General features: G+C 35.1%; 1 protein-coding gene across 1 annotated transcript in view; it reads left to right on the top strand.

Annotated features, from left to right (window-relative positions):
- The window catches only part of LOC121431714 (phosphatidate cytidylyltransferase 2-like), a 30,542-nt gene extending 11,654 nt beyond the window's left edge, over positions 1-18,888 (top strand). Inside the window, exons 2-13 of the mRNA XM_041629373.1 lie at positions 1,051-1,169; positions 1,831-1,927; positions 3,390-3,569; positions 5,100-5,160; positions 6,128-6,186; positions 7,567-7,705; positions 8,358-8,458; positions 9,929-9,976; positions 10,947-11,051; positions 12,930-13,064; positions 14,375-14,478; positions 14,934-18,888. Of these exons, the coding sequence (XP_041485307.1) occupies positions 1,051-1,169; positions 1,831-1,927; positions 3,390-3,569; positions 5,100-5,160; positions 6,128-6,186; positions 7,567-7,705; positions 8,358-8,458; positions 9,929-9,976; positions 10,947-11,051; positions 12,930-13,064; positions 14,375-14,478; positions 14,934-15,051 (1,266 nt within the window). The 3' untranslated portion in view covers positions 15,052-18,888. The remainder of the gene's footprint in view (positions 1-1,050; positions 1,170-1,830; positions 1,928-3,389; positions 3,570-5,099; positions 5,161-6,127; positions 6,187-7,566; positions 7,706-8,357; positions 8,459-9,928; positions 9,977-10,946; positions 11,052-12,929; positions 13,065-14,374; positions 14,479-14,933) is intronic.
- The last annotated feature ends 7,126 nt before the right edge of the window (positions 18,889-26,014 follow it).

Here is a 26,014-nt window from a genome sequence, read left to right as displayed (position 1 = left end):
TTGCTGTTATGTTGGTGTTCAACAATTTAAGGGAATCTTAAACTGCACAGTGGCTACCGGGCCATGATCATTTGGGCAAAATGAATTTTCAGGGTATTTCTATAAATTTACATTTACAATATATATTTCAAACAATAAAATGGAATTTTCTTTTCATATTTCTTGTCTATCTATTGATTGATTGCTGATATTTATTAGGAAGTGAACAAATATCCTATAAGCTTGTGGGGTCTACAGTTATTGAAACTCTCTATAAACAACAACATGGCTTAAGAGATACTGTATGATATACAATATTTACATCATCAACGTTTGTGCGACCTGCTTTTTTCCCCAGGACCTGAAAAGGCTGAAACTATTTTTTGAAAATATTATTTTATTTATAAATTGTATGTTGCTTTCTGTGAAATTATACAGTAGAGCTGCAATACAAGGAAATGTTAACCAATGCGATATTGTATTAAGGAAACAGGTAAATACATGATTAAAGGTCAAGTTTACATGTAACCCAACAATGAGTTGATGATCAAACAAGTTTGTGCATGAAAATTTAAAGTTTAAATTATGTAAAATAAGAAAGTTATGACATGTTGAAGTTGTTGCTTACATTGTACCTGTACATATATTTTCACCCCCAAAATGTTATGCACAATTTGTGAAACATTAAATGAATGAGCTGATGATCATTTACATGTACTACACATTCACATTTTTTTCTTTTGTTACATTACCAAATACTGTATACATGTATTTACATAATAGATTGCACATGCTATAAATGTAAGAATAAACTTAAAAATTGATGCAGGTACATTACTGTTCAGTCTGGAAAATTAAGTAAAAAGCTTGCTTTAATTTCCATAAGTAAAGTTGCTATGATACAGTAATCCTATTTAATTGTTCTTCACATTTCCTTTGTCGCTTCAGTAACCAGTAGCAGCTGGATGTGTTCATACATAATTTACCTGAGATCCAAGAATGACCCGTCCCACCTCGGGAGATTAACGTCTCTCATCCTAATTATTCTTTATATCGTATTGTTCTTTTCAGAAACCGGTAGCAGAAGGATGTGTTCCTCCAGAGAACCTTGGGTTACCTGAGATCCAGGAACCACCGATCCCACCACAGAAGGTCAACGTCCCTTTCTTCCTCAAAGGACTTCCTCCAAGGTTTGTATTTTATATAGGTTTTTAAACTTGTGTGAATATTTTGATTTGTTTTGATAATTCCTATAAGTTGTAGGGAACACCCAGTTTGAACTGTTGACTATTGTAGTGAATGAATATAATTACCATATGCTTTGCACATGTACAAATACAACCCACCTCCAGAACATTATGGCCTGAGTTTACAAAGGTGGTTTAGAAAACCCACGGTTGAGTCCATGGTTTATGCAGATTTCCTGTATAAATTACGCTTATTTTACCGCGTATATTAAAAATGTCCAATACTGATGCGCGCTTTTGTCACAGTGCGCCAAATTGACGCCCGTTGCCGTGGTTATCCACGCTGTTTTATTCATGAGTCCACTTTTTGAAGAGTGGACTCGTTACTCAAAACAGTGGACTAATGAATAAAATAGCGTATCTAACCATGGTAACTGGCGTCAATTTGGCGCACTGTGACAAAAGCGCGCATCAGCATTGGGCATTTTTTATACACGCGCCCGATACCCGCTAAATTGAGCGTAATTTATACAGGAAATCTACATAAACCATGGACTCAGCCGTGGGTTTTCAAAACCACCTTTGTGAATTCGGGCCTATGAGATTTGATACCTGCGTGCAAAGCTGTATTTCTTTGTTATTTTTCATATGTCCTCTGCTTCAGATGGCAGAATTGGTGTATCCGTGGAGGAGTCACCTTTGCTCTGGTGTTTGGGTATATGCTCATCATCTATGCCGGACCAGTGGGATTGACAGGATTGGTAAGGACTATATATCAAGTACAAACTTTACCAGAAAACAGGGGTCTCATTTTATAAAGAGTAACGACTATTGAAACTTTGCCATTATGCCAACTACCATGATTGATAAGAATAATAATTATCTGGTTATTTATAATGCGCTTAGACGTGCATGTACATTGTACGTATATCACTTACAAATTTTTAAGTACCTTGGTCATCGGATTCAATCAGTCATTACCGCATACAGAGTATGCACATTCTCCACTCCTTGTGGAGTATTCCAGCATAACATCAATTAGGTGCACACAGTGCTAGACAATCTAAAATGACTTAAAAGGTCAAGTCCACCTCAGAAAAACGTTGATTTGAATCAATAGAGAAAAATCAGACAAGCACAATGCTGAAAATTTCATCAAAATCGGATGTAAAATAAGAAAGTTATGACATTACAAAGTTTCGCTTATTTTAACAAAATAGTTATATGAACGAGCCAGTTACATCCAAATGAGAGAGTCGATGATGTCACTCACTCACTATTTCTTTTGTTTTTTATCGTTTGAATTATACAATATTTCAATTTTTACGAATTTGACGATTGGGACCTCCTTGCCTGAAGCACAAAATGTTAGAATAATGGAATTCCACGTGTTCAGGGAGGAATGAAACTTAATTTCACATGACAATGACGAGAAAATTATATTTCATATAATAAAATACAAAAGAAATAGTGAGTGAGTGATGTCATCAGTTCCTCATTTGCATACCGACCGAGAAGTGCATATAACTGTATTGTGAAATGAAGCGAAACTTTAAAATGCCACAACTTTCTTATTTTGCATCAGATTTTTGATGAAATTTTCAGTGTTATGCTTGTTGAATTTTTTTTTTTAATTAAAATCAAGTTTTTGTTGGGGTGGACTTGTCCTTTAATACATCCTACCGGGTACACATTTAGCACCTGGGTGGAGAGTGGCAGAGTGTGTGCCTTGTCAAAAAACGCTAGGCCATTGTGGGATTTGAACACACAATCCTCTGATTACAAGGCGAAAGTCGGAACCACAACACCACACCTCCTTATTGATTGTGACTGGCTGCTAAGCCATGTTAACCTGGTAGATGACAGGGACAAACTTACAAGCTATACTATTTAATAAAATGAAAATGACTGAACAAAATTTGAAATTGAAGAAATAAAGAAACAAGGATGAATGCATAAAATTTGAAAATGAAATAGTTAATGAAAATAAAAAAAAATGAATTGGATGAGCAAACTTTGAAACTGCAGAATATGAATGGAGCATATACCTTGACTTGTAGATCCTATTGATTGAGGTAATTTGCTTCAAGTAGATCATTAGTATTGGACATGTGGTATACCACACAGGGGAGCACAGAACTTTCATTGGTTCTAAATGAAATTACGTAAATGAATGAAAAAGAGGTGAGAATCAATGAATAAAATTTATTCCTTCTTTTGTAGATCCTCCTGATCGAAGTGATGTGCTTCAAGGAGATCATCAGCATCGGTCACGCTGTCTACCGCACACAGAACTTGCCATGGTTTAGAACACTCAGTTGGTACTTCCTTGCCTGTGCTAACTACTTTGTCTACGGACAAAGCCTCAAGGATTATTTTGGCATTGTACTAAGAAGGGAATTGGTAAGGATATGAAAATTGAGTGTGTTCTATTGAGGTATGTTAAAGTATGAATTTACTCCCCATCAACTTTATTAAGCATTCTATTGACCAAGCAATTCATATAGGTCAATCTCTTCTGGAGAAGTGTCAGATAAATGTGTGAAGATATATTTCACATGTACCTGTTTGAGTACATGGTGTTCATGTAAATGGGCAGTAAACATAATCACTATAGATGCAATTTGTCTGTGGTCTATAGAGAGAAATTTGAATATTTGAACAAATTCCTTTCTGTTTTGAGTGCTTGATAATAGTAAACACAGCATTCATAATGAGCCATTGATCTAGTGAGTTCTGAGGTTAACAGCCTCCAGTTGTTCTCTTTTTAATGCTTATAAAATGGTTAATGACTTTCTTTATGAAGCAAGCATATGCATAACTATTGTGGGCATTCTTTTTACCTTGACTTCCAACTGGTTGTTTTACATTTCTTGTCAATTTGTGCAATTTCTATATAGGGGAAGGCGGGGTAAGTTGTGACAGTTTTTGCTTTTTGCATGTTAGAATTGATATGATTAATAATCTTGTCGAAATAAGTACCTTGCCTTGAAATTTAATTCTTCTGAAATATTTTCCACCTGTATATAACTTTCTATCCCCACACTGAAAGTCATTGTGACCTTTGAAAAAAACGATGTCAAATGGCTCAACTTGCCCCATATATGGGGTAAGTTTGAGCCACCTTCTGGGGTAAGTTGTGCCACAAAAACTATGTACAAAATGTATGAGGGGAGGACCAGCATGTCAATTTTTTGTTTAAAGTCTTTTCACTTGCTAATTCTCTATAAATACTAACATCCTTTAAAAGGAAAAGAGCAGTCATGTAAATTTGCTCCTTTCAGCCAGCATTTCAATCGATTTGTATGGTTTGTTTGTTTTTTAAGATACATTACCATAGGAATTACCATGGCTCAACTTGCCCCATGCTGTTTGGCTCAACTTACCCCAGTCCGAACTTAGTGCGATAATTTTGTATCCACACATTTATTATGCATCCATCATATAAAATACTATGACAAGAGGTTGATCCATACCTGGACTAATAATGTTGTTATCATGTCTTTATTATATTTAAAGACGTGTGTGTTTATAAAGCACTTATCTATTTCACACTCTTTTTTACTTTTTTGGCTGAAATTCATATTTTTCCCTCTAAAAAACTACTTTTTGTTTCAAAGTTGGAAACAATGTGGTGGGGTTAGGGGTTATGCTATGGGTCATCAATACATGACACCACCACAATGTCTGACTCATTCATTATTGGCCTGGGGCTGGTGGCTCAACTTGCCCCTATGCTCAACTTACCCCGCCTTCCCCTATTAATTGATTTCATCTTCTGTGTTGTATAAGTTTTCCAATGTTCATTGTGCACCTTGAGTGTCATTTTTGAAAGATATAAAATTATTATTAGTAGTATGAGGTGTTCTAATCTCTTTTAGTACCAATAGCAGAGTCAAGCCTGATGTTTTTTCCCCTCTCTTCCCCTTGTAGCATGTCTTGCAGCCCTTTATTGACTACTATAGGTTCATCTCATTCTGGTTGTATGTAATTGGTGAGTAAAAAGGCCTTACTAGTAAAATTATGCAATACCAAATGGGGGAAAGGGCTGTTGTTCATGCTCGGCTCTCACTGTGAAATTCCATCCCTTGACAGATCCGTGATACCAACTCCATTGAAGCATTTAAAGAAAATTTGAAGACTTATTTGTACAACTCTGGATTTAGTGTTTCGTTTCTGTCTTTCACCTGTATGCCTTGAGCATTTAGATTGAAATAGATTTGGTGCCTTAGAAATGTAATGTTGCCATTTTGCTTTCTGTACCACAAGGAACATGTTCGTCAGCAATAACAAGGTTTATTCTTTCAATTAATATTCAGAAACACGAATTGGAAGGATGTAATGTAATTCGCTCTCCTTTTAGCAGCTTGTCAGCACAGTGGAATGGCACTATTATTGGTATTGCAATGGCAAGGTTGCTGGTTTGAATTACAGTATACCCATGGACCTACTTTGAATTCTCTTGTTGGTTGGAATAGAGATGACACCTTGACAAATAAAGATAAACTCAGGACTTGTAGCCTGATTAAAATTATTTAGAATAGGCATTTTGATGTGTTAGTGGTACAGAAAGAAAAATCGCTTATACTTCACCAAGCTATTATTCCGGAGGAATGTTGAAATAATATATTGATGGATTGGAAAGAGTTAAATGAGAGATTAAATGAGTGGTGTTGAAATCTAAACAATATTGTACATGTATGTTAACCTTTATCATGTACATGTACATAGTAAATGCTTATTGTCATAAAATTCACCTACATGTATAATGTGCAGAAAAATTTTCTCAAATGAATTGTACATCAAAATAATTCAGTCAATTTGATACTTCCAGCAGTATTACAATCGTGTCTCAAATATTACTGTAAGCTACTTGCATTTGCATGTTCAGATAAGTATAGGTGATTTGTTTATGTAAGCTATTAACTAATGGAACACATTGTTGCTTCTCTTTGCTCTAGGTTTTATGATGTTTGTCCTATCTCTCCAGAAGAAACAATACCTTGTGCAATTTACTCTGGTAAGTGCTCTTGATCTAAGTTGTAGAGTCAAATTATACTGATGATAAAACGATAGATGTATTACAGTACTTTGAATAAATATTGTATACTGTATGGCCCGTATTCTGAAGTCAGGTTTAAGTTAGACCATGGTCTAACTCTGTGCTAAAATTTTGGGAAGTCAAACGTGTCAAAATATTGATTAAGTTGTATATTTCTTATGTTTACTGTGCTCTTTCCTTATTCATCAATAGTGAAGACAATCTTCTATATTACTTCCTAGACAATTATGAATGATTTGAGAGTCAAATGAGCTGAAGTATGATATCTCTACTGTTAGTGATTCATGTAACAATTGGCTTTCAATACATAAACCACATTCTTTAAACCTGAGTTTAAGTTAAGCCCGACTTCTGAATACAGACTTATGTATTTAAAGTACATTAATCATTTACTCATTGTATTTATATGAGGATTGATATTGTGCCCTATATAATTTTCAATTGTATATATGTTGAATGCATTCACCATGTAGTATTTTTATAATATTGATTGAATTATAAAATGTTGGTCTGCTTAAACCTCAGACCATATCTTTATGGAGTGCTAGTTGTCAACTCAGTCACTATTAGTAAAAATCTGGTATAAAAAAATGGTATAATTGTGAACTTCTATGATTATTTGGTACATTATCCTTTTTGCAGAATGTTGTATATTGAAGGAAGATGAATCCATGCATTCCATAGAAGTCTGTACTAAAATTCCCATTTAGTCTGGAGTGAAATAAAGGTTCAATTATGGGAATAGTTAGCACCCTCTTTCTTTATGTCAGGATTACATCTAAATATCATTGTCAACATCTATGGAGTTCATTTATTGTATATATGTTCAAATTGTATGTACTGGTATACAAATAATAAATGTTTATGAGTGCAATGGACAAAATACTTCATGAGGTGAAAGATGAAATGATTCATTCAACAAAGCGTAGCCGAGTTGGATGGACCATTATTTCATCTTTCACCGAATGTAGTATTCTGTCCATTGCACAACCGGAAAAAAAATGATTATTTGGTATATTTGACACCTGAAAATTGATTTGTTTTTTCATTTGAAATTTATGAATTTTGATGCAAAACATGCTCATGAAATGCAAGTTTGGTCTGTTGATTGTTACGTCATTACAACATGCGCATTGCTGGCATTTATTTATCTATGAGCTGCAGTCTCAGTGCGCGCGTGCAATGGACAAAATTGTATGGATCCAAAATTTCATGGTTATTGACGTCATTGCAAACTGGGCTGAATGAACGATATCTATCTAGGTGTCGTATAATATAGTCTGTGTGCTCAGGATATAGAAAACAGGAACATATGAAACCACTTTGGTTTATTCCTAGTTTGGTTGGACCCACATAGCCCTTCTGATTGTGGTCACTCAGTCCAATCTTATCGTCCAGACGTTGTTCGATGGTATGATATGGTTCTTGCTCTCAACCACATGTGTCATCTGCAATGATATCATGGCCTATATGTTTGGTAAGTATAAGGCATCATTTGGCATGTTGTATTTTCATAGGGACTTACTGGCTTATTATTTATTTTTCTTACTACATTCATTACGTTTGATGAAGCATCTATGTCTGTCTCTTCTCACTAATGCCCCTTTTGTCTCCTTGTTCCAGTGTTGCTGTTGTATGTCTGTGGTCTATATTATGGTTGTTCCACCTTATAGGTTTGTCATTTTGCCTCCGAAGAAGATTCTGCTAGGATCGAAAGCTTAGGCCCCTTTTGACTCTCTTATGTCTGAAGTTTCTCATTAAAAGCTTTTTAGTCACTCTTTCACTTTATAATAATACATCCAGTTTGTTGTATATAGTGCTTGATACATCAAAATATATCATTACACCGGTTATTGTATTTTGGCTTGCCCGCACACAATGTATGCACTTTCTCCGCTCCCTGTGGAGCATTCAAGCAATAGTTTCCAAACTCAGTTGCATTAGCTATTGCATCCTGCCGGCTATCCAGGTAATACCTGGGTTGAGAATGGTTTGATGCTCTGCCAAAGGACGATAGGCCACAGTGGGATTTGACCGCAAGACCCTCTGATCACAAGATTCAGAACCACTCCACCGCAATGCTTCAAATTTCATAGTGTATTGTTTATCTGTATTTTCTTTTTCAAAAGGTTTCTTTTTTGGGAGGACATCACTAATCAAGCTTTCACCTAAGAAGACCTGGGAAGGTTTTATTGGTGCTCTCTTCTCCACCGTAATCTACAGTCTATTTGTGAGTATTTATTATTTTACTACCGGGTACTTTATTAACCCATTGCTAACTGGAACTAGGTAATTCCTGTTCATGAGCCTTGCGGGAAATAATAGATTCAGGAGCCAATGAGGTTCAAGAAAATGCCTAGCTTTCTTGACACAAATTTTTCAGTAGTTAACAGTTTCTTTCAGAATCCTGAGGCACATGTCTTTTATTGATTATTATTATTTATTTGGCATTTAAACAAACAGAACCATAAAACGATGGCATGAAAAAGTATGGCAGAATTTTAAAATGCCCCCCCCCCCTGCAGTCCTGGAGTTGCCTTGAAGAAAAAAAAATGTAAAATTCCTGTAACCCGCAAGTCATTCCTTCAGACTCCAGGTAAGGCAGCGAGAGATGTCTATTACATACATATAGACACTTGCATGGTCATTTTATTGGATTCTGTACAATATCATTTGAAGTCAGTGTCACAACTGGCATTTATCTTTAACATGCCCTTTTCCAAGCTTTGATCAATGCATGTTCCTTCTATATAGTTCCTTTCAGTGTTGGTAATTTTCCCAGGGCCCAAGTTCTCTGGCAGCCGTATTGGATCGGCTTGAACTTTCATCATTTAATATGAAGCGAGGCTTGATATTATTGCGTGCCTACATGTACATGCAACAAGGAAGAATGTCCATTTTATGAAACCTGACCCAGATACCATTCTGTCCAATATCTTGCTTTTCAACAGATATATTTTACTTTGTACATGTAGTAACAGCTTTTTTATTGATGAATAAATGTATAGATAATTAAATAATGATGATGAGGAGGAGGATTTTGATGATGATAATGATAATCAATATGAAAAATAATCATGAATATCAAGGCTGTGAACATTTTAAGCAAAAGCCAATGCAAGTCAATCTAGGAATAAGACACTCTGGGTATGGTTTTAATTTTCAGTGCCTTACTGTAGTAAAAGGACACTTTATTTACTGCAAATGTATCATATATATCTTTGTTTCATAGCCATATTTGGGTTGATTCCAATGGTTTTGATCAGGAAGTTCAATGTAGAATCTTTAGATTGCTACTAATTTGTTTTGAATTCCTTGTTTTTTATATCAATATTATTTACTGTTTCATTTCTATCAACACTTACTGTATATCTGGTTCATGGCATTTACTAATTTTGGATGAAGATTTAAAATAAATTTTCATGAATCACAACTTTGAAATGAATGGGGGGGTGACGGAAACAAAAATTGATATTGAAATGAATGATGGATTGTAATCTGTTTCAAATTTTGTTTTTAAGACAAAGCTTGCAGTTGCCTTGCGGATTGTGTGTTTGAAATGTGCAGACACTGATCATTTAAAGAAAGAACTTCCACAGACTCCTTAACCCTTAAATTGTCACTAAATTAAGTGCTTTCAATTACCAGGTAAATTAATTAATTTATTATGTGCCCCTCTACCATCCTATTTTGTTATTAGTTCACAAGACTTCTCGCACAGTTTCAGTTCTTCACCTGCCCAGCAGAGGTAAGAATTATATATGTTGGATTGTAATTTAATGTTTTATTCCATTGAGCCTTTGAACAATGACATACATGTATATTTTTCATATGAAATTGGTAATATTACGTGGAGCACTTTTGTCTGTTTGCATCAGAGCATGTGAAAATTTCTCCGCTCTAAATTCCACACACTAATGGAACTACAACCCTGGGTTTAACATACCCGACCCTAAACCTAGCAAAACTCTGTTTCAACCCTAACCCTATATCTTAGACAAAATTAAGCCAAGAGCAATTGTTGCTGGAGCAAATGTTGTGTCACTGCGTCAATACCACACTAGATTCCTTGAATGTATGTGTATGAGAATCCTTTGGAAATCTTATAGATTAATAGCAAACAATTTTTCACCCTTAGTGGAAATTATGTGATCATCCATAATATTTATAGGAAAGAAAAGAAAAAAAAGTTATATTTCTAGAATATATTTTTGGGGTTACTTAACTATTGTTATTTTAAGTGATGTTGGGGCATTGTGATAAAGTGGTTAGAAAATCTCATCTTTCAGTCAGAGGGACGTGGGTTCGAATCCCAGCCAATTTGTTTATTCCTTCAGCAAGAAATTTACCCACATTGTGCTGCACTTAACCCAGGGGCCCTTTTCATTAAGCTGTTTGCAAGTTACGAATGACTTTACGCATGACTGATGACCATTTCTTGTGCTAAATGGTCCCCCTATGTAACTGATTTAGCACCAAAGAACAGGTTTCAGTTGTGCGTAACTTTACGAACAGCTCTATGAAACATCACCCAGGTGGGGTGAATGGGTACCAAACAGGATTAATTCCTTGAAAGGCAGCTCAAGCTAAAGCCGGGGTAATAATGATAATACATAATGTGCCTTGGAATAGATTATTTCCTGATAGATGGGGCTATATAAATACCTAATATACTATTATTATCATCATCATTATCATTATTATTATTATCATTGTAGTATGATGAAGAGAGTATGGTGTTTGTCATGGAGTGCGAGCCGAGTTCAACGTATCAAGTCAGAGAATACATCCTACCTGGATTCGTGCAGACTCTCTTGGGATTTGTAAGTAAACAAAATGTTATTCTATGCTAAACCTGCTCCCCACTTTGAAGAGAAAATCTTTGTTTAACTCTTTGCCCGCCATGGACAGAATTACTCCTGTAATTACAAGGTGCAACCTTAAGAGGGGATTTGCATGGACTGTGCTAATACCTTGGTCACGTTTGCTCTACGGCGGCCTTACGGCGAGTCGAAAACAGCAGTTTTTACATTTTATGTAGAGCTATATGTAGGTGGTTTGTCTAAAAATGAATAAAACGGCTGTTTTTGACTCACCGTACGGCCACTGTAGAGCAAATGTGACTAAGGTATTATTCAGCTCACAATAGCCTTTGATTGGTTTATTGTAAAGGAAAGCTTTGGCCCGAATTCACAAAGGTGGTTTTCAAAACCCATGGTTTAGTCCATGGTTTATGCAGATTTCCTGTATAAATTACGCTTAATTTAGCGCATATCGGGCGCGTGTATAAAACATGTCCAATGCTGATGCACGCTTTTGTCACAGTGCGCCAAATTGACACCTGTTACCATGGTTATATACACTATTTTATTCATGAGTCCACTGTTTGAAGAGTGGACTCATTAATTCAAAACAGTGGACTCATGAATAAAATAGCGCGAATAACCACGGCAACAGGTGTCAATTTGGCGCACTGTGACAAAAGCGCGCATCAGCATTGGACATGTTTAAAACACGCGCCCGATACGCTCTAAATTAAGCGTAATTTATACAGGAAATCTGCATAAACCATGGACTCAACCAAAGCCACCTTTGTGAATTCAGGCCTTTGTGTTTACACAGTACAATGCAATGTACACATCACTATTGTGTATATGTGCATGGATGATAGACTTCATACACTCCGTGTGTATTGTGAATGAAATGTGACTTGAGCCAAAGTTGGCAGCCTGCTGTATGTGACTCTAGTTGAGCAAAGTGGGCAAAGAGTTAAGGGAGGCCAGGGGGCCATTTCATAAAGCTGTTCGTAAATTAAGAGTGACTGGTGAATCTTTCTTACGCGCTAAACCATCGCCAATGGTGTATACCATATACCACAAGAAAGGTTCACCAGTCATTCTTAAAGTCGTTCTTATCTTACGAACAGCTTTATGAAACACCCACCAGGGGGCCATTTCATAAAGCTGGTTGTAAGTTAAGAGCGACTTTAAGAACGACTGGTGAACCTTTCTTACGCGCTTAACTATCGCAAATGAATATACAATTCTCCACAAGAAATGATCACCAGTCGTTCTTAAAGTCGCTCTTAACTTACAAACAGCTTTATGAAACACCCACCAGGTGGTGAAGAAATAAGCGTTCATAGCCTATTTGAAGTTTTGGTAAATCACCCTAAATGCATGTGATTATTGCAGTTCATTCCTAGAATGAATTTTTAACGTATATGCACTAAAAAAGTTATTATATGGATGATATGAAATAAAGTGTGTTCTGTATTAGATTTATTCTGTGGTTTTATATGAAAATTCTTTTTAATGTTCATTATTAAGAGAGGCCTGTGGGTCTCCTAAGATTTACATGTACAAAATATATAGCAAAGACTGTCAGAGAGAGAAAGAGAATTGGAAAAGATAAAGATATTTTATCAAACTGAACACTGAGTCCCAAGCATAGGGAAGAATAAGGATTAATCAATAGAACTATAAGTGAGATCCTGGAGAAACTGGCGTTTAGATGTGGTTTGTAATAACTTTAAAAGAGAAATTAGATAATTTATTCATGGTGTCGAGTACACTTTCATTGACAAATTTCTGAGGATTAATGCATGTGAGTGACGTCACAATAAGGGGGAAACTGATATGCATGTATTATGAAGCACATGTATTGTTTCTTAACATTTTCCCCTCTATGTCTTTGTGTAGGTTGGTTTGAACTGGGAAACCTTAAACCTGATGCCAGCTCAGATCCATGCTCTTGTCATCGCTCTCTTCGCATCCCTAGTCAGTCCGTTCGGAGGTTTCTTTGCCAGTGGGTTCAAGAGAGCTTTCAAAATCAAGGTAGTGTACATGTATAACTTTCTATTTACCGCTCACCATCCAAGTGTAATATACATGTGAACACATGGAGCATTGTGGCCCAGTGGATTAGTCTTCTGACTTTGAAACAGAGGGTCGTGGGTTCGAATCCCAGCCATGGCGTAATTTCCTTCAGCAAGAAATTTATCCACACTGTACTGCACTCAACCCAGGTAAGGTGAATGGGTACCCGGTAGGAAGAAATTCCTTGAATGCTTTGAGCGCCTAGGCAGCCCAGCTAAAGCCTGGGTAATAATAATAGCAGGGCCCGCTGTGAGAACAGTTTTCAGAACTGAAGTAGCTTCCCTGGGTAAATATACCTTTACTACTTCTATTATTATTATTATTATTATTATTATCATTTTCATTATCATTATAATTATTATTATCATTATCATTATTATTATTATTATTATTACTATTATTATTAATTATTATTATTATTAATTATTATTGTGTTATAACAAACAGTGCAAAACACTCACGAGTCTGCAAAACAAAGTTTATGATACCTTTTTAAGAAAGCAAGTCCTCAGCTTCAAATGAAACTTACAAGTCTGGGAGCCGTTCGTAGAGCCGTTCACAGGTTAAGAGCTACTTTCAGAATTACTGGTGATCCTTTCTTGTGGTAATTGTTGATGATTTAGTGCGTAAGAAAGGTTTACCAGTTGTTCTTACAGTCGCTCATGAATTTCGAACAGCTTTATAGAACATTCGCCTGTATTCCTAAGAGGTTTCAATTGTCCCATGGTACAAAACCATAGACTATGCAAATTTTTTATACATAATTGTGCTTATTTCATTGCGTACACTGAGAAAAATCCAATTACAAATATGCGCATTGGGCAAAAATACGTTTTATTATTATACCAGAAATCTGCATAGTCCATGGTTTTGTACTGTGGTCTATATGAAACTTCTCTTGAGAATATAGGCCAAAAGGTTGTAAGTATACCCAATGAAATTCATTTTAGGGTAATTCCTTGATGTAACCAATCTTTTTGTACATCCACACCCCAATTTCATCCGTTCTTATTTCACTCTAACAATAATTGGAAAATTTTACAACATTTCATATGAATGAAAAAAAAATAGGACAACATTTTAGGAAAGTCCCAAATGTAGGGGGTCGGACAAACATGCTCTATGGAATTGCCCTGTTGAATAATTCTAGGAAGGGATTTACAGAATACTGTGATATTGGTGTTCAAAGTCATGCACATGCGCTGCAAGATCTGACACCAATGAGTGTATCTTATTATCTGATTATTTGTTTGATTTCTCCTGTGCAGGATTTTGGTGATGTATTTCCTGGCCATGGTGGTATCATGGACCGGTTTGACTGTCAGTTCCTAATGGCTTCATTCCTCTATGTATACATCCAAACTTTCCTCAAGTACGTGTTTGTCTTCTTACTCTATGTGCTAGCAAAGGAGAATGTAATCCTTCAAATTAATTTAATTGTATGAAACAGGATAATCAGAGAGCAGGTCAATGAAAGTTTGATCAAAACAGAACTGCCAAGTAGTACAGATTTTTTCATATTTAGTACTGAAAAAATGAGAAGAATACTGATGGTTTCATGCAAAATACAGATGTCCAAAGTTTCAGTTTATGTGTTATCCTGTGGTATCTCTTTGAAAATACTGATTTCCTCACCAGAATTCTGATTTTCAGCATTAAAAATACTGATATGTTCTTGTTCAGGTTGGTAGCTCTGGAAAAATGAATGAATTATAAGAAAGTTATGAGTGTTTCAATGTCAGTAATGCTTATGCTAGGGCGGTCCTCCTCTTGGCGAGGTTACCAACAATTCTCCTATTTGACTCTTCCTAATTATTTTTTTTTCAGAACTGCTAACCCAACGAAGCTAGCGCAACAAATCCTAAACCTCTCCCAGGAGCAACAACTCTACGTTTTCAACCAGCTGAAAGAAAATCTCATCAAAACGGGAGCGATAGAGGCTTGAATCCCCAACTCTCCATGACGAGACAACAGAGGTCTCCCTAGTCAGTGGTGGAGGGAGTGTGTATATCGGCGACATGGCTGTCAGTAGGTACAGGGAGGACAGATCAGAGTGAGGTTGATATTTGAGTGACTATTGGTATATTGTCTGTGTATTGCACAAAAAGAATTTCTAGCTGCACTGCTCACTACCTAACAAAATGTGCATAATCCTGTGTACTATAATATAACCCCAATACTTCAGCTTTGCAATCAACTCTTTTGTGGTATAGTGATACCACTGTCATGTCAATGTTCCCGTACACATTTAAAGGAAAGGTAGACAATGACAGCATTGTAGCACAGTTTATCCTGAGAAATAGGGGAATGGAGGAAATCTTTGTCAGAAGGTTGATTTTTTGTGCATTGTGTTGGTTGGAGATATCTTCTAATGAGATAAAAACAGCTCATCATGGCTTGCCAAAGAGGGCGGTGTTCAAGGCCTAATTGGTGATTTTGCTAGAGAAAATATTGATGTCACAAATTATTAGAATGGCCATCAATTTTTTTAAATAAAACTTTACAGTATTTTTCTGATTGATTTAAGAAAGTGTATATGCTCCAACACTGTCCTAATACTCATGAATCTCTGACAAGAAAATCACTGTGTACTAAGAGCATGATGTTCTGGGGGGCATTTCATGAAAGGACTTGTCGGACGTTTTATCTGACAAGTCCCATTTTATCCGACAGTTACCATAGGAACGGTGCCTCTCAGCCAATCAAAATCATGGAAAGATGTCAGATCTGACAACTTGTTGGATGAAAATATTGATGAAACGCTCCCCAGTTCTCCTTTAAAACTCTAATTACTGACATAGCGCCAGCCTCTCCCTCTATCAGAAGTCTCTCAGCATCCCACAAGGGTGTATTAACTTTATCCTGGCTTTAGTACAGAAGTCTTGCATATTAACCAGGTCCCTTCATCATAAAGCTCAGTGTTTGATTGTGGGGCTTGTTTCTATTATTGATTGTACACAATAGTCAATGTTACCAATCGTAGAAACTGGCCCTGCAATCAATTACTTAGCTTTATATAACAGGGTCCAGGGGGGCGTTCATGAAAGGACCTGTCAGACGTTTTATCCGACAAGTCCCATTTTATCCGACAGTTACCATAGGAACAGTGCCTCTCAGCCAATCAGAATGAAGGAAAGATGTCAGATCTGACAACTTGTCGGATGAAAATATTGATGAAACGCTCCCCAGGTCCCCATTTCAAGGACAATAGCTCAATCTGTAAAAAGGGGGGGTGTTTTGTGTTCTGGTGATCCGGGTTTGATTTCTACTTGGTGTGCGAAAGCCCTCTGGTAAGGCATTAATCCTCATTACCAGGTCCCTCAGAGAGGAACTTAGTCCTCTGGTTGCTTGGTTGCAAGCATTCATGTTTTCTTAGAAATCATTTTTTTTTAATCACCGTCACCACTTATACCTCATCTGGGATGTGGAATATTTAATGTACTATGATGCTAGTAGACTAGTGATGAAAGTCCCCAGTTATCTGCAATACAGAAACAAACTCAAAGTTATCTGTCAAAAATCAATTCCTGGAAGAACACAGAATATCATGGGATCTCATGGAAAATGTGATGAATTTTTAGGGCAGAAATATTGATCACATTTTACCTACATATGAATAAACCCAAAACAACATAAATCATAATCAAAGAAAAATTCAATAAGATATTCTTCAATAGTTAATTCAAATCAATCTGTTTGCACTGATAAGGATGGGCCCATGAAGTAGCATTGCATCTCTGGAAATTGCACCATTTCAACAAGTTTTGGTATCAAAAGTTACATTCCATATGGTTTGTACATGCTACCAAAGAAAAAAGAATTGGAATGTAAGAACACTAAGTAATGCAGAATTTGCTGAAAGAGTTGATAGTAGAAACTGGGGACCTAATAGGAAAAATGCTGAACAATAGAGCCCAAAGATTTTTATATTTGCATGTGAATATTGGAAAGACAATATTGTCTTTATGTTGTTCTTTGTGATGTATATTACAAGTGTACAACTATTAGTAATTTGTAGTATTAATGAAATTGGTAAAGAATATCTGATTTATGTGCATGCATTTCACTAGGAGAATGTAAAATGGTGGATTACATGTATTTAAGCACAAGCACACACTATGCGATCTGATACGATGCGATTTCTTGATAAATTGCATATTGCATGAAATATGAAAGTTCCAAGAAGAAAAATTACTTTACAGGTTGTACTTAAAGTTTGGCATAATGTTAGTGAAAGTAAAATAATAATTTTGCTTTGCAGCAAGCCCTGTTGTCGTGGTAAAGTCCCAATTGGCTTCAAGTCACAGCTGACAACGTCATTGCACTTTGGAATAGAATTTTCTACAGGGAGGGTTGAACTTGACTGAAATTCAATTTCACTAGTCCTACTTCTATTCTTACCTCTGATTGCTTAAATTTTATTGATTTTAATGTTCATATCAAATGTTAAAATTTCTCTGAAAATCAGATTGCAATGAATCACATATTTAGTGTGTGTCGGTTTTTAAGGATTGTAAATTGATTTGATTTGATATGGAGAATTCATTAAGGAAATTTAGATACTAATAGTTTTGAAAGAAATTCATATCACCAAAATAATGCCATGAATTCTTAGAATTCCTCTTTTTTTACCAAGTAAGCTTTAACTTACACATTAAAGAACAGGAGTCAGTAAAGCTTTCTTGTACATTCTTTCAAAGTTCAACTGTTCCTGAAAAAAAATTCTTTGATCTTTAAACTTTGCACGGGTATGAAAGATTTCAAGTTTTACGGAAAATCGTCACAGGGATTGAATCATGATTATTTAGTTTTTAAGAATCTAGAATTATGATCTATTGAAAAATATGGAGTTTGGTGATTAGTGAAATATTTGATGCATACTTGCTGTAGTAGGAATGGTTTATAACATGAATGAATATGTATACATAGGATAAGATTTATTTATTGTTTGCACTGTTTTATATTGATGTTATAGGGTCTTGTGATGTGAGAAGAATTATTGTGTTGACTAAATGGGTGATTTCAAGTCCGGTGTTGGCCTTGGTGTTAGTGTTAGTGTTGAAATTTGGATTGCTTCCCCTAGCTCCAAAACGTATTTAGAGTTTGTCAAGCTGATCCAGATCACATTATTGACATCTCAACAACTAGTGAGTGACTTTTCAGGACCATCTTCATTTTATGTTTGGCGTTATAATCTTGTAAAAATCGACCTTACACCAATACCAAAAGGTCAACACTAAACTTGAAATCACCCAATGTAAGATAAGATGAACATATTTTGGTCCTATCAAATAAATTGGCTTATTAGATTATAAAAAAGGCTTTATCAATTGCGGAAGAAAAGCTAATATGTGCTGCAAAACTTTTCTTTTAAAAATTCACTGTTTTTGGTATTCACATGGTCAAATCTTATAGATAATAAGCATATTTTTTGTATGATTTTCTTATGCACTACTAATTTGTCCTCCACCAAAATATCACTTGGAAAAGTCACAGTTAGAAGTGCTTGAGAATGGGTAAAAGTTGTCAAAAGTTTGAAACATTGATGTACATGTCCTTTTAACTGGTAATGGAAGAAAGAAACTCCTATAGATGTTGTCTTTGTGAAAAATTAGTAGAGAAAAAACATGGTGTGATGCTGGCGTCATATGTTTATCTATCGCAGAAATATTTATGTACAAAGTTAAACTCATCTTGAAAACGATATTCAAGTGTTTGTGTGAATTTAAGAAAATATGTTGCATTGTTATTCTTATGACTCTTAATTATTTTGATCTAATTCCTAGGTAAACCTAAAAATAATGGCAAACTTTTGTTTAATTTTGAATTTTCTTTATAAATCTTTTTTTAGTTGTAGCAAAGAATTTCTTATAAGTTTTAGAGTTCTCACACATATTTTTTCATTTCTATTTTTGTACATGCTAACTCAATGATACATGTAGTAATATTGCCAAATCCGTTTGTACCTATGGATAAACCATGTCCACTTTAGTAAAGTTGTGAGTGATAATTAATGACGACAAAAGTTTTGTACCAGACTCCAAATTTCTTACTGAAAGCAATGTATTTTCTCATCCTCTGCTACCAACAAGCACTAACCAAGTAACTGCATATTGTAGTCAATTTTGCATCCCCCAATCAACGGGGGGGTGTTTCACAAAAATTTAAGTATGACTTAAGAGTATCACTTAAATGCCTAGTTACGTGCGGTATAAAAAAGCATTAACACATTGGTCAGATCGTGCAAAGAGGATGCGCACAACTGCATATTGGTCAATTAGATTACATGTTGCATTTCAGATATGCGTGGGAATTTAAGTGCGACTTAAGTCATGTTTAAATCTTTGTGAAACACCCTCACAACTCTTTGCAATGAATTTTCTTAATAACAGAAATCAATTGATTGCTGGTTGGCATTCTTCAACTGATATTACTAATTGTTGTAGTATAATCGATTCATCATTCAAAAATTTCACTTTGTTACTAATATTTCATGAATGCAAATGATCATCTTGCATTCCCTCCCGAGACCCAGCAATTTTGCATGTCCTCATTTGAAGGGTAATTTTTAAAAATCTTTTTAACATTTGTATCATATGAAAGGAAGGAGTATGTATATATTAAGCAAAGTTGGGCCAGTATTATCTATTTTTTAAAGACATAGTAGAGGTTAACACTTTTCAGCATGTAATTTCTATATTGCTGTTCATGTGAGTAGAATGTATAATCCATTCCTTTGATAGACTGATGAAGAGGAGATGGGGGGGGGAGGGGGTGAGGTTACTGTGGATATCCAGTACCACTTCTGATAAGTCCAATCTTGATCATGTGAAAGTTAACATGTATTTTTAAAGCCTCATGAATGGAGACCCCCAAAATAATCACCCCTCCTTGTTGGCCTCTGCAAATTTGGAGATATTGTGACCCCACCCCTATCACAAATAATTTGTTCCTCTTGTCAGAATATCTGTAATTGTAAGTATATCTTACCCTTCCCACTGTTTCACATTACAAAGACAGAGTCCCAAGTATGCCAAGATACTTACAAGTATGCCATATACATACAAGTATGCCAAGATCTCTAGCAGTGGTTGTTTTCTCGTGGTTTTACCTAAAGCCACAAAGAAATTGAATTCATATTCTATGATTCTACTTTAATCTTTCATACTGTAAAAGAGCTGTATAGAATGTATTGTGTACTAACAAAATTCTATTATCAATAAGGGATGTGTGTATATTAAGATCAAGAGAATTTATTTTAAGTGATTTCTCATTTTTTCAAGCATCATGACATTTGAATGTTTTCCCCCCATGAGAAAAATTTCAGATGTTTATTATAGCACTGTAATAAAGTTGTGATATGAGTATTGAATTTCAGCAAACTGAGAGCTTTAAATGCTCTAGACGGTCGTCTACATTTCACTTTCCAATATCTCCATTTCTTTATGAAAGCGTCTTTATAATCCATTGGCATATGATTTTTTTATTTACCTCTTCATTTACACCTGACTTGGCAGAGGAATGTATAATAATTTTACTGGATAGAATTAATTTGTGTTATGCAGTTATATTAATACAAGACACACAGTTGTTGATATGATTCAATATTCTACATTTACACCATTTTATTTTTTATATATTGCCTGTGATCATCCTGAATTCATTTAAGAATTTGATGTCCATTAACTTGAGATTGATTTACTTGAACACTTAAATAATGTGTGAGGTGAATCTGGTCTGCAAAGGCTATCCTAGGGAAACAAGAGTATAGTAGTTATTTATGAACAAGTTTTCTATACATGTACGGTCAAGTTCCTTAATAACACATGTTTCAATGGGGAATACTTGTGAAATATTGTGATATATACATTCAAACAGGTAGTCTTTCCATACAGATGGTTACTGAAGCAGGTTTAACTGTATCTCTTTGCCATTATGAGATTAATTCCCTCTCACATGTCCACCAATTTTATCACATTACTTTGTGGAATAAATATCTGTCCTGGTGTTTTGATTGATGCTAATTCTTTTCTTTATCTGATAAAATAGTTTATATTTTGGGGGTCAGTTCACATTGCTCCAATAACTCGGGAACAATGTGAATATTTTTAGTGCATCCAATCTCTTTGTGTAAAATCACTCTGTATGCTGTGGAGGCTAGCAAGGGATTTGTACCATGTAAATGTGCAGTGTTTCTCATACAGTCAAGCAAGGTCACCATTTAACTTCTGAAAATTTTCAAAGAGTGAATAATGGCTGACATAAATGTTAGGGTTTTAGTATCTTAAGGGTCCTGGATTGGTTGCATGTAACTTATATCTAACAACTGATGGTATTTTCCCAATACTAATTTACATAAGATCCTTGATTTTAATTGGTTATTGAGCCTTGTAACCATGGCAATATGATGGCAGAGTAACCATTAGTAATTTTGTGCAGTGCCTGCTTCCTCATACAACTAATTTCATTCTAGCATTCTTTGTGAGTAGGTCTTGTTGATCAGGAAATGATTGGTTAGCACTAAATCGTTTTTTATTTCAATCCTTTCAATGAAATCACCACTTTTATGTAGTAAAATAGCCATATTAATTGTATTCCAATTTGCGCATTTGATCCGGCTTGTTAATTTTGTGTCACCTGCTTATTGGCTGATGATGTTAAGTTTCTCTGATATTTTTATGTTTTGTTTTAATGGTTCCCCAAGATACAATGAAATAACATTGATAATGGATGTTGATTATCATTTGATCATTTTTTTTAGTTGATTAAACTTGTTTTATGCCAACTGTATTATCAAGGGTAATTGACAATGGTCAGAAATGCTAGTACTTAAATATTTGTAACATATGTACTAAAACTATCTTTAAAATCCCTCCCCCTACCACCCCTGGCAACAATCCCAAAAAGTCATCTGACTGGGCATGGCCGTTCACCTACAGTTCAAGGGACATTGTCCAGTAGGTACATAATTCACAGGCCACCATCTCCCAAAATAATTTTTTATGAACTACATATCAAACCTATTTTATAAAAAATCATTTTCCCTCTCACCCCGGGCAACAATCCAAACAAATCATCTACACAATACTAAATTAATAACAACACATTTGAAACTTAAGCATACTAGGAAGCAAAAACCTTGTTTTAATGTGTTATTATAGACAGCAAAGCCACTACCCCCCCCCCCCACTATGTGAAACCTTTTTTGCACATGTACATTGTAAGTGGTAACGCTAACATGTTTAAGTTTAAGTAATGGTTTACAAGTTAGAAGACCACCTTGTATACTTGCACTGTAGGGTAAATATGACTAATTGATATGACTAATTGACCATTATTATGTGATGCCATTCATGTAGCAATATAGTGAATATATAGTTGACTTCCTTATTTTTGTGGTGTGTTTTGGTGTTTATTTGCTGAAGTGAAAGACTTTCTCTTCATAAAGCATTTTGAATTTCGATGATGCAATGTGATAATGGAGTCCCTGTAAATTTAGACATGAAATGATAGTTGTGCTCATTTAAAGTTGTGCTGTCAGACATGATTTGGAATTTCAGATTTGCTGACCCACGATGAGAAAAAAAGTATTCCTGTGACATTTTTAGGTATTTTTATTAGTTCCAACGCATGGGCTCCTTTGTTGAATTACTACAATAACATTAATTGTAGTACATACATACTGCATTGATTCTGTTCATGTGTCACAAATTGCTAACATAAATTCATAGTTTGAAATTGCTTGGTTATTTTGTTAAATGTGAAAACATATTTCCATTCACCAATTACGTTGTACGCATTAATAGTTACATCTTATATTTATCTACTGGTATAGTTCAAAATTTGCTTTCCTCTTTTTTTATTATGATTACATAATTTAGTACATGTAGATGTATATGCATTGTTTTTACATGTTGTGATAATTAGACAGAAAAAAAATACATTTGTGTTGAATGGTGTAATCGTAAAGGAAAAATAACATATTTATTTATATTTTAGGAGAAAACAAGTTGTTTACAGGGATCGGTTTCTGTGTTACAGTGTGCAATGGTCAATTTAGCCTAGCCAGAGATTTGCATTGTATAAAGTTGTATGAAATAAATAAAAAAGTTATTATCTTAAATGAAATTCATGCATTGTATCGTGTGTGTCCTATATGTGGTAAAAAATGCAAACCGTTTCAAAAAGAAAATCCACAGGTAAAAGGAAAATTGTACGTAATGTTCTGCATTATGATGATTTCTTAAGAGAGATGTCTATGACCGAGAGTGGGAGAGAGAGGGGGGGGGGATAGACAGGGAGAGAGAAAGGAGACTGAATTAGAGGGAGAAAGGGAGAGGAAGAGAGCAGGGGGCAAGCTGCCCCCCCCCCCCCTTGGCGGATTTCACCGGAAAAAAGAAAGAAAGAAAGCAAGAAAGAGAGAGAGAAAGAAAGAAAGCAAGAAAGAAAGAGAGAGAGAGAGAGAAAGAAAGAAAGAGGGAGAGAAAGAAAGAAAGAAAGAAAAGAGAAGTGGAAGAAAAGGAGGAAGGGGGAGACGAAAGGGAAAAGAATACAGAGATAAACGGGAAAAAGAAAGAAAGCAGAACAATTGAGATAGAACAAATCCCAAAATACTAATACATTAGCATGATTAGTAAGAAATGAAATGAATTAAAAGATGACAAAAAGAAAAACAAAGGCGGAAAAAAGGGTAGGGTAAATGTAAACTGAAAAATTAAGAAAAGGGACAATTTTGATAACACGACCGGGCTGCCGAGGATTGAAAATAATAAAAAATTAAAAAAAAAAACGGAGAAAGAAAATACATAAAATAGTACTTCTTGAATGAAATGGGTGTTGCATAAGCTTCATAATATTTTTAAAATAGACTGTGAAACTCACATCGTACTCTTGAGGTACTAGCCTACACGAAAGCAGGTGAAACTTTGCCCTTTGTAAAGATGACGCAAAGTACTTTAAACAGTAACAGATAATCTGGGGCTCGTTTCATAAAGTAATTTGCATCTGTTGTAACTTTGCCATTATGGCAACTACCATGGAAACATTGATTCTGATTGGCTGCTGAGCCCTGTTACCATGGTAGTTGCTATTACGGCAAAGTTACAACAGTTGCAAATACTTTATGAAATGGGCCCCAGGGGACATTAATGGCCCCCTAAAAAATATATAATGAATATATAACACGACAGGGCCACGCCATATCGAAGACTATTTTTGGGATGTATGCATGGGTATGCGGTTATGATCTTATACACAACAAGTGCATCCCGGACCTGAATTTCTCAAAAACCTTTTTTCATGTATAAAATTCCTCGCCAAAATTTGTATCTGTATCACTATATGTACTTTTTGGTAAAGGACAAGTCCACCCCAACAAGTATTACTTGTTGGGTGTGTGACCTTGATCGTATTGTTATATGCATTTGAGGTATGGTATTTCTTGATAGTTTTGTATTTACATCTATATCTGCATGTATATAAACGGTAACTGTACATCAATCATTCTATATCTATCTCTATCAATATTCTTGCACAATAAATTAAACGGCTGTTTGACCTTGATCCAGTACCTCCTTGTATTTCCTTATACAAAATATATCAGTGTATTAAAGGGGAATCCAGCCTTGGCCATAAAATGGTGTGTTGGGAACGAGAAAAATAAATTAAACAGAATGGTAAAAGTTCGAAAGAAATCAGACAAGCAATAAGAAAGTTATTGCTATTTTAAAATTGAGATCACTAATACTATGTAGATTTCAAATTGGCAACTGTGTAAGTAAATTATGACAAGGGGCAAGGACAACTTTCCCATAGGCCATGTACTTTATTATCAGGGATTTGTGGTTTTCTCCTAAGTACCCATTCCCCTGGGGCAGTAATCTAAATATAACCCAGGTAGTATATTGTTTAATGTCCTCATGAAAGAAAAATACAATTTGAAATAAAACTTTTGGGGAAAATGACATTTTAGCCATAATATGTATTGAAGTACATGGAAGAGTAGTCCTTGCCTTACATCACTATGACATCACATAAGCGGCCAATTTGAAGTCTCCATAGGTATAGTGATTACCAATATTTACAACTTTAAAAAATTCATAACTTTCTTGTTATTTGTCCAATATTGTTCAAACTTTCACCTATCAACTTGTCTGATTTTTGTTTTTCTTATAAAACCAAGTTTTTATTTGGGTTGGATTCCCCTTTAACTTTCATAACTGGATAGACTACATGTAATGCTATACTAATTATTGCACTAATGCAAGCTGTGTATAATTCCAGAAGATAGGACGGTCTTATTGATAGTTCCTCTTTTTTATCATATCATTTGCATATTCTAGTTTTTGTAAAGACACGTTCATTCCTGTTTTGCATGTCATGTTCGTTATGATTCAAAAAAAATGTTATTACTAACTGTTGTTGCCCTCTTCTTAGTTTGGCGTTATTTGATATGTTTTTCCCTTTCATTCTTTCTTTGACTAAATTCTGTTTTTACACGTGCCTTCAAGTTCTTTTCATGGACCTGCATGACCAGTGGGGATTATTCTATTTTTACTGGGGGTGCTGTGACAATGCTGTGCACCCCCCAGTAACAATAGAACAATCCTCCATGGACAGGGCCCTGCACATTTACGTGTCTAGCCGAACAACATGTACATGTGAAGTTTATTATGTGACCGAAACCATAGTCAAGCTGATTCATCTGATTTTATATGTTCCATTTGCAATGGAAAACTCTTTCCTTATAACCGTTGAAGATGATGAGTTTTTATGGGTACTACAACATTTTTTTTTTTCATATGAATAGGAGTATTGCATATAGGCTTAATGTTCAAAATCTTAAAATCATTATTGTAATGCACAATAAGCTTGAATTCGTGCATTATTCCCTCAATCTATATGTACAA

The sequence above is a fragment of the Lytechinus variegatus genome, chromosome 18 (genome assembly GCF_018143015.1).
Source record: "Lytechinus variegatus isolate NC3 chromosome 18, Lvar_3.0, whole genome shotgun sequence".
In the NCBI taxonomy this organism is placed as follows: Eukaryota; Metazoa; Echinodermata; class Echinoidea; order Temnopleuroida; family Toxopneustidae; genus Lytechinus; species Lytechinus variegatus.
Note: the sequence above shows the minus strand (reverse complement) of the source record. Positions and strands in the feature narration are given on the sequence as shown.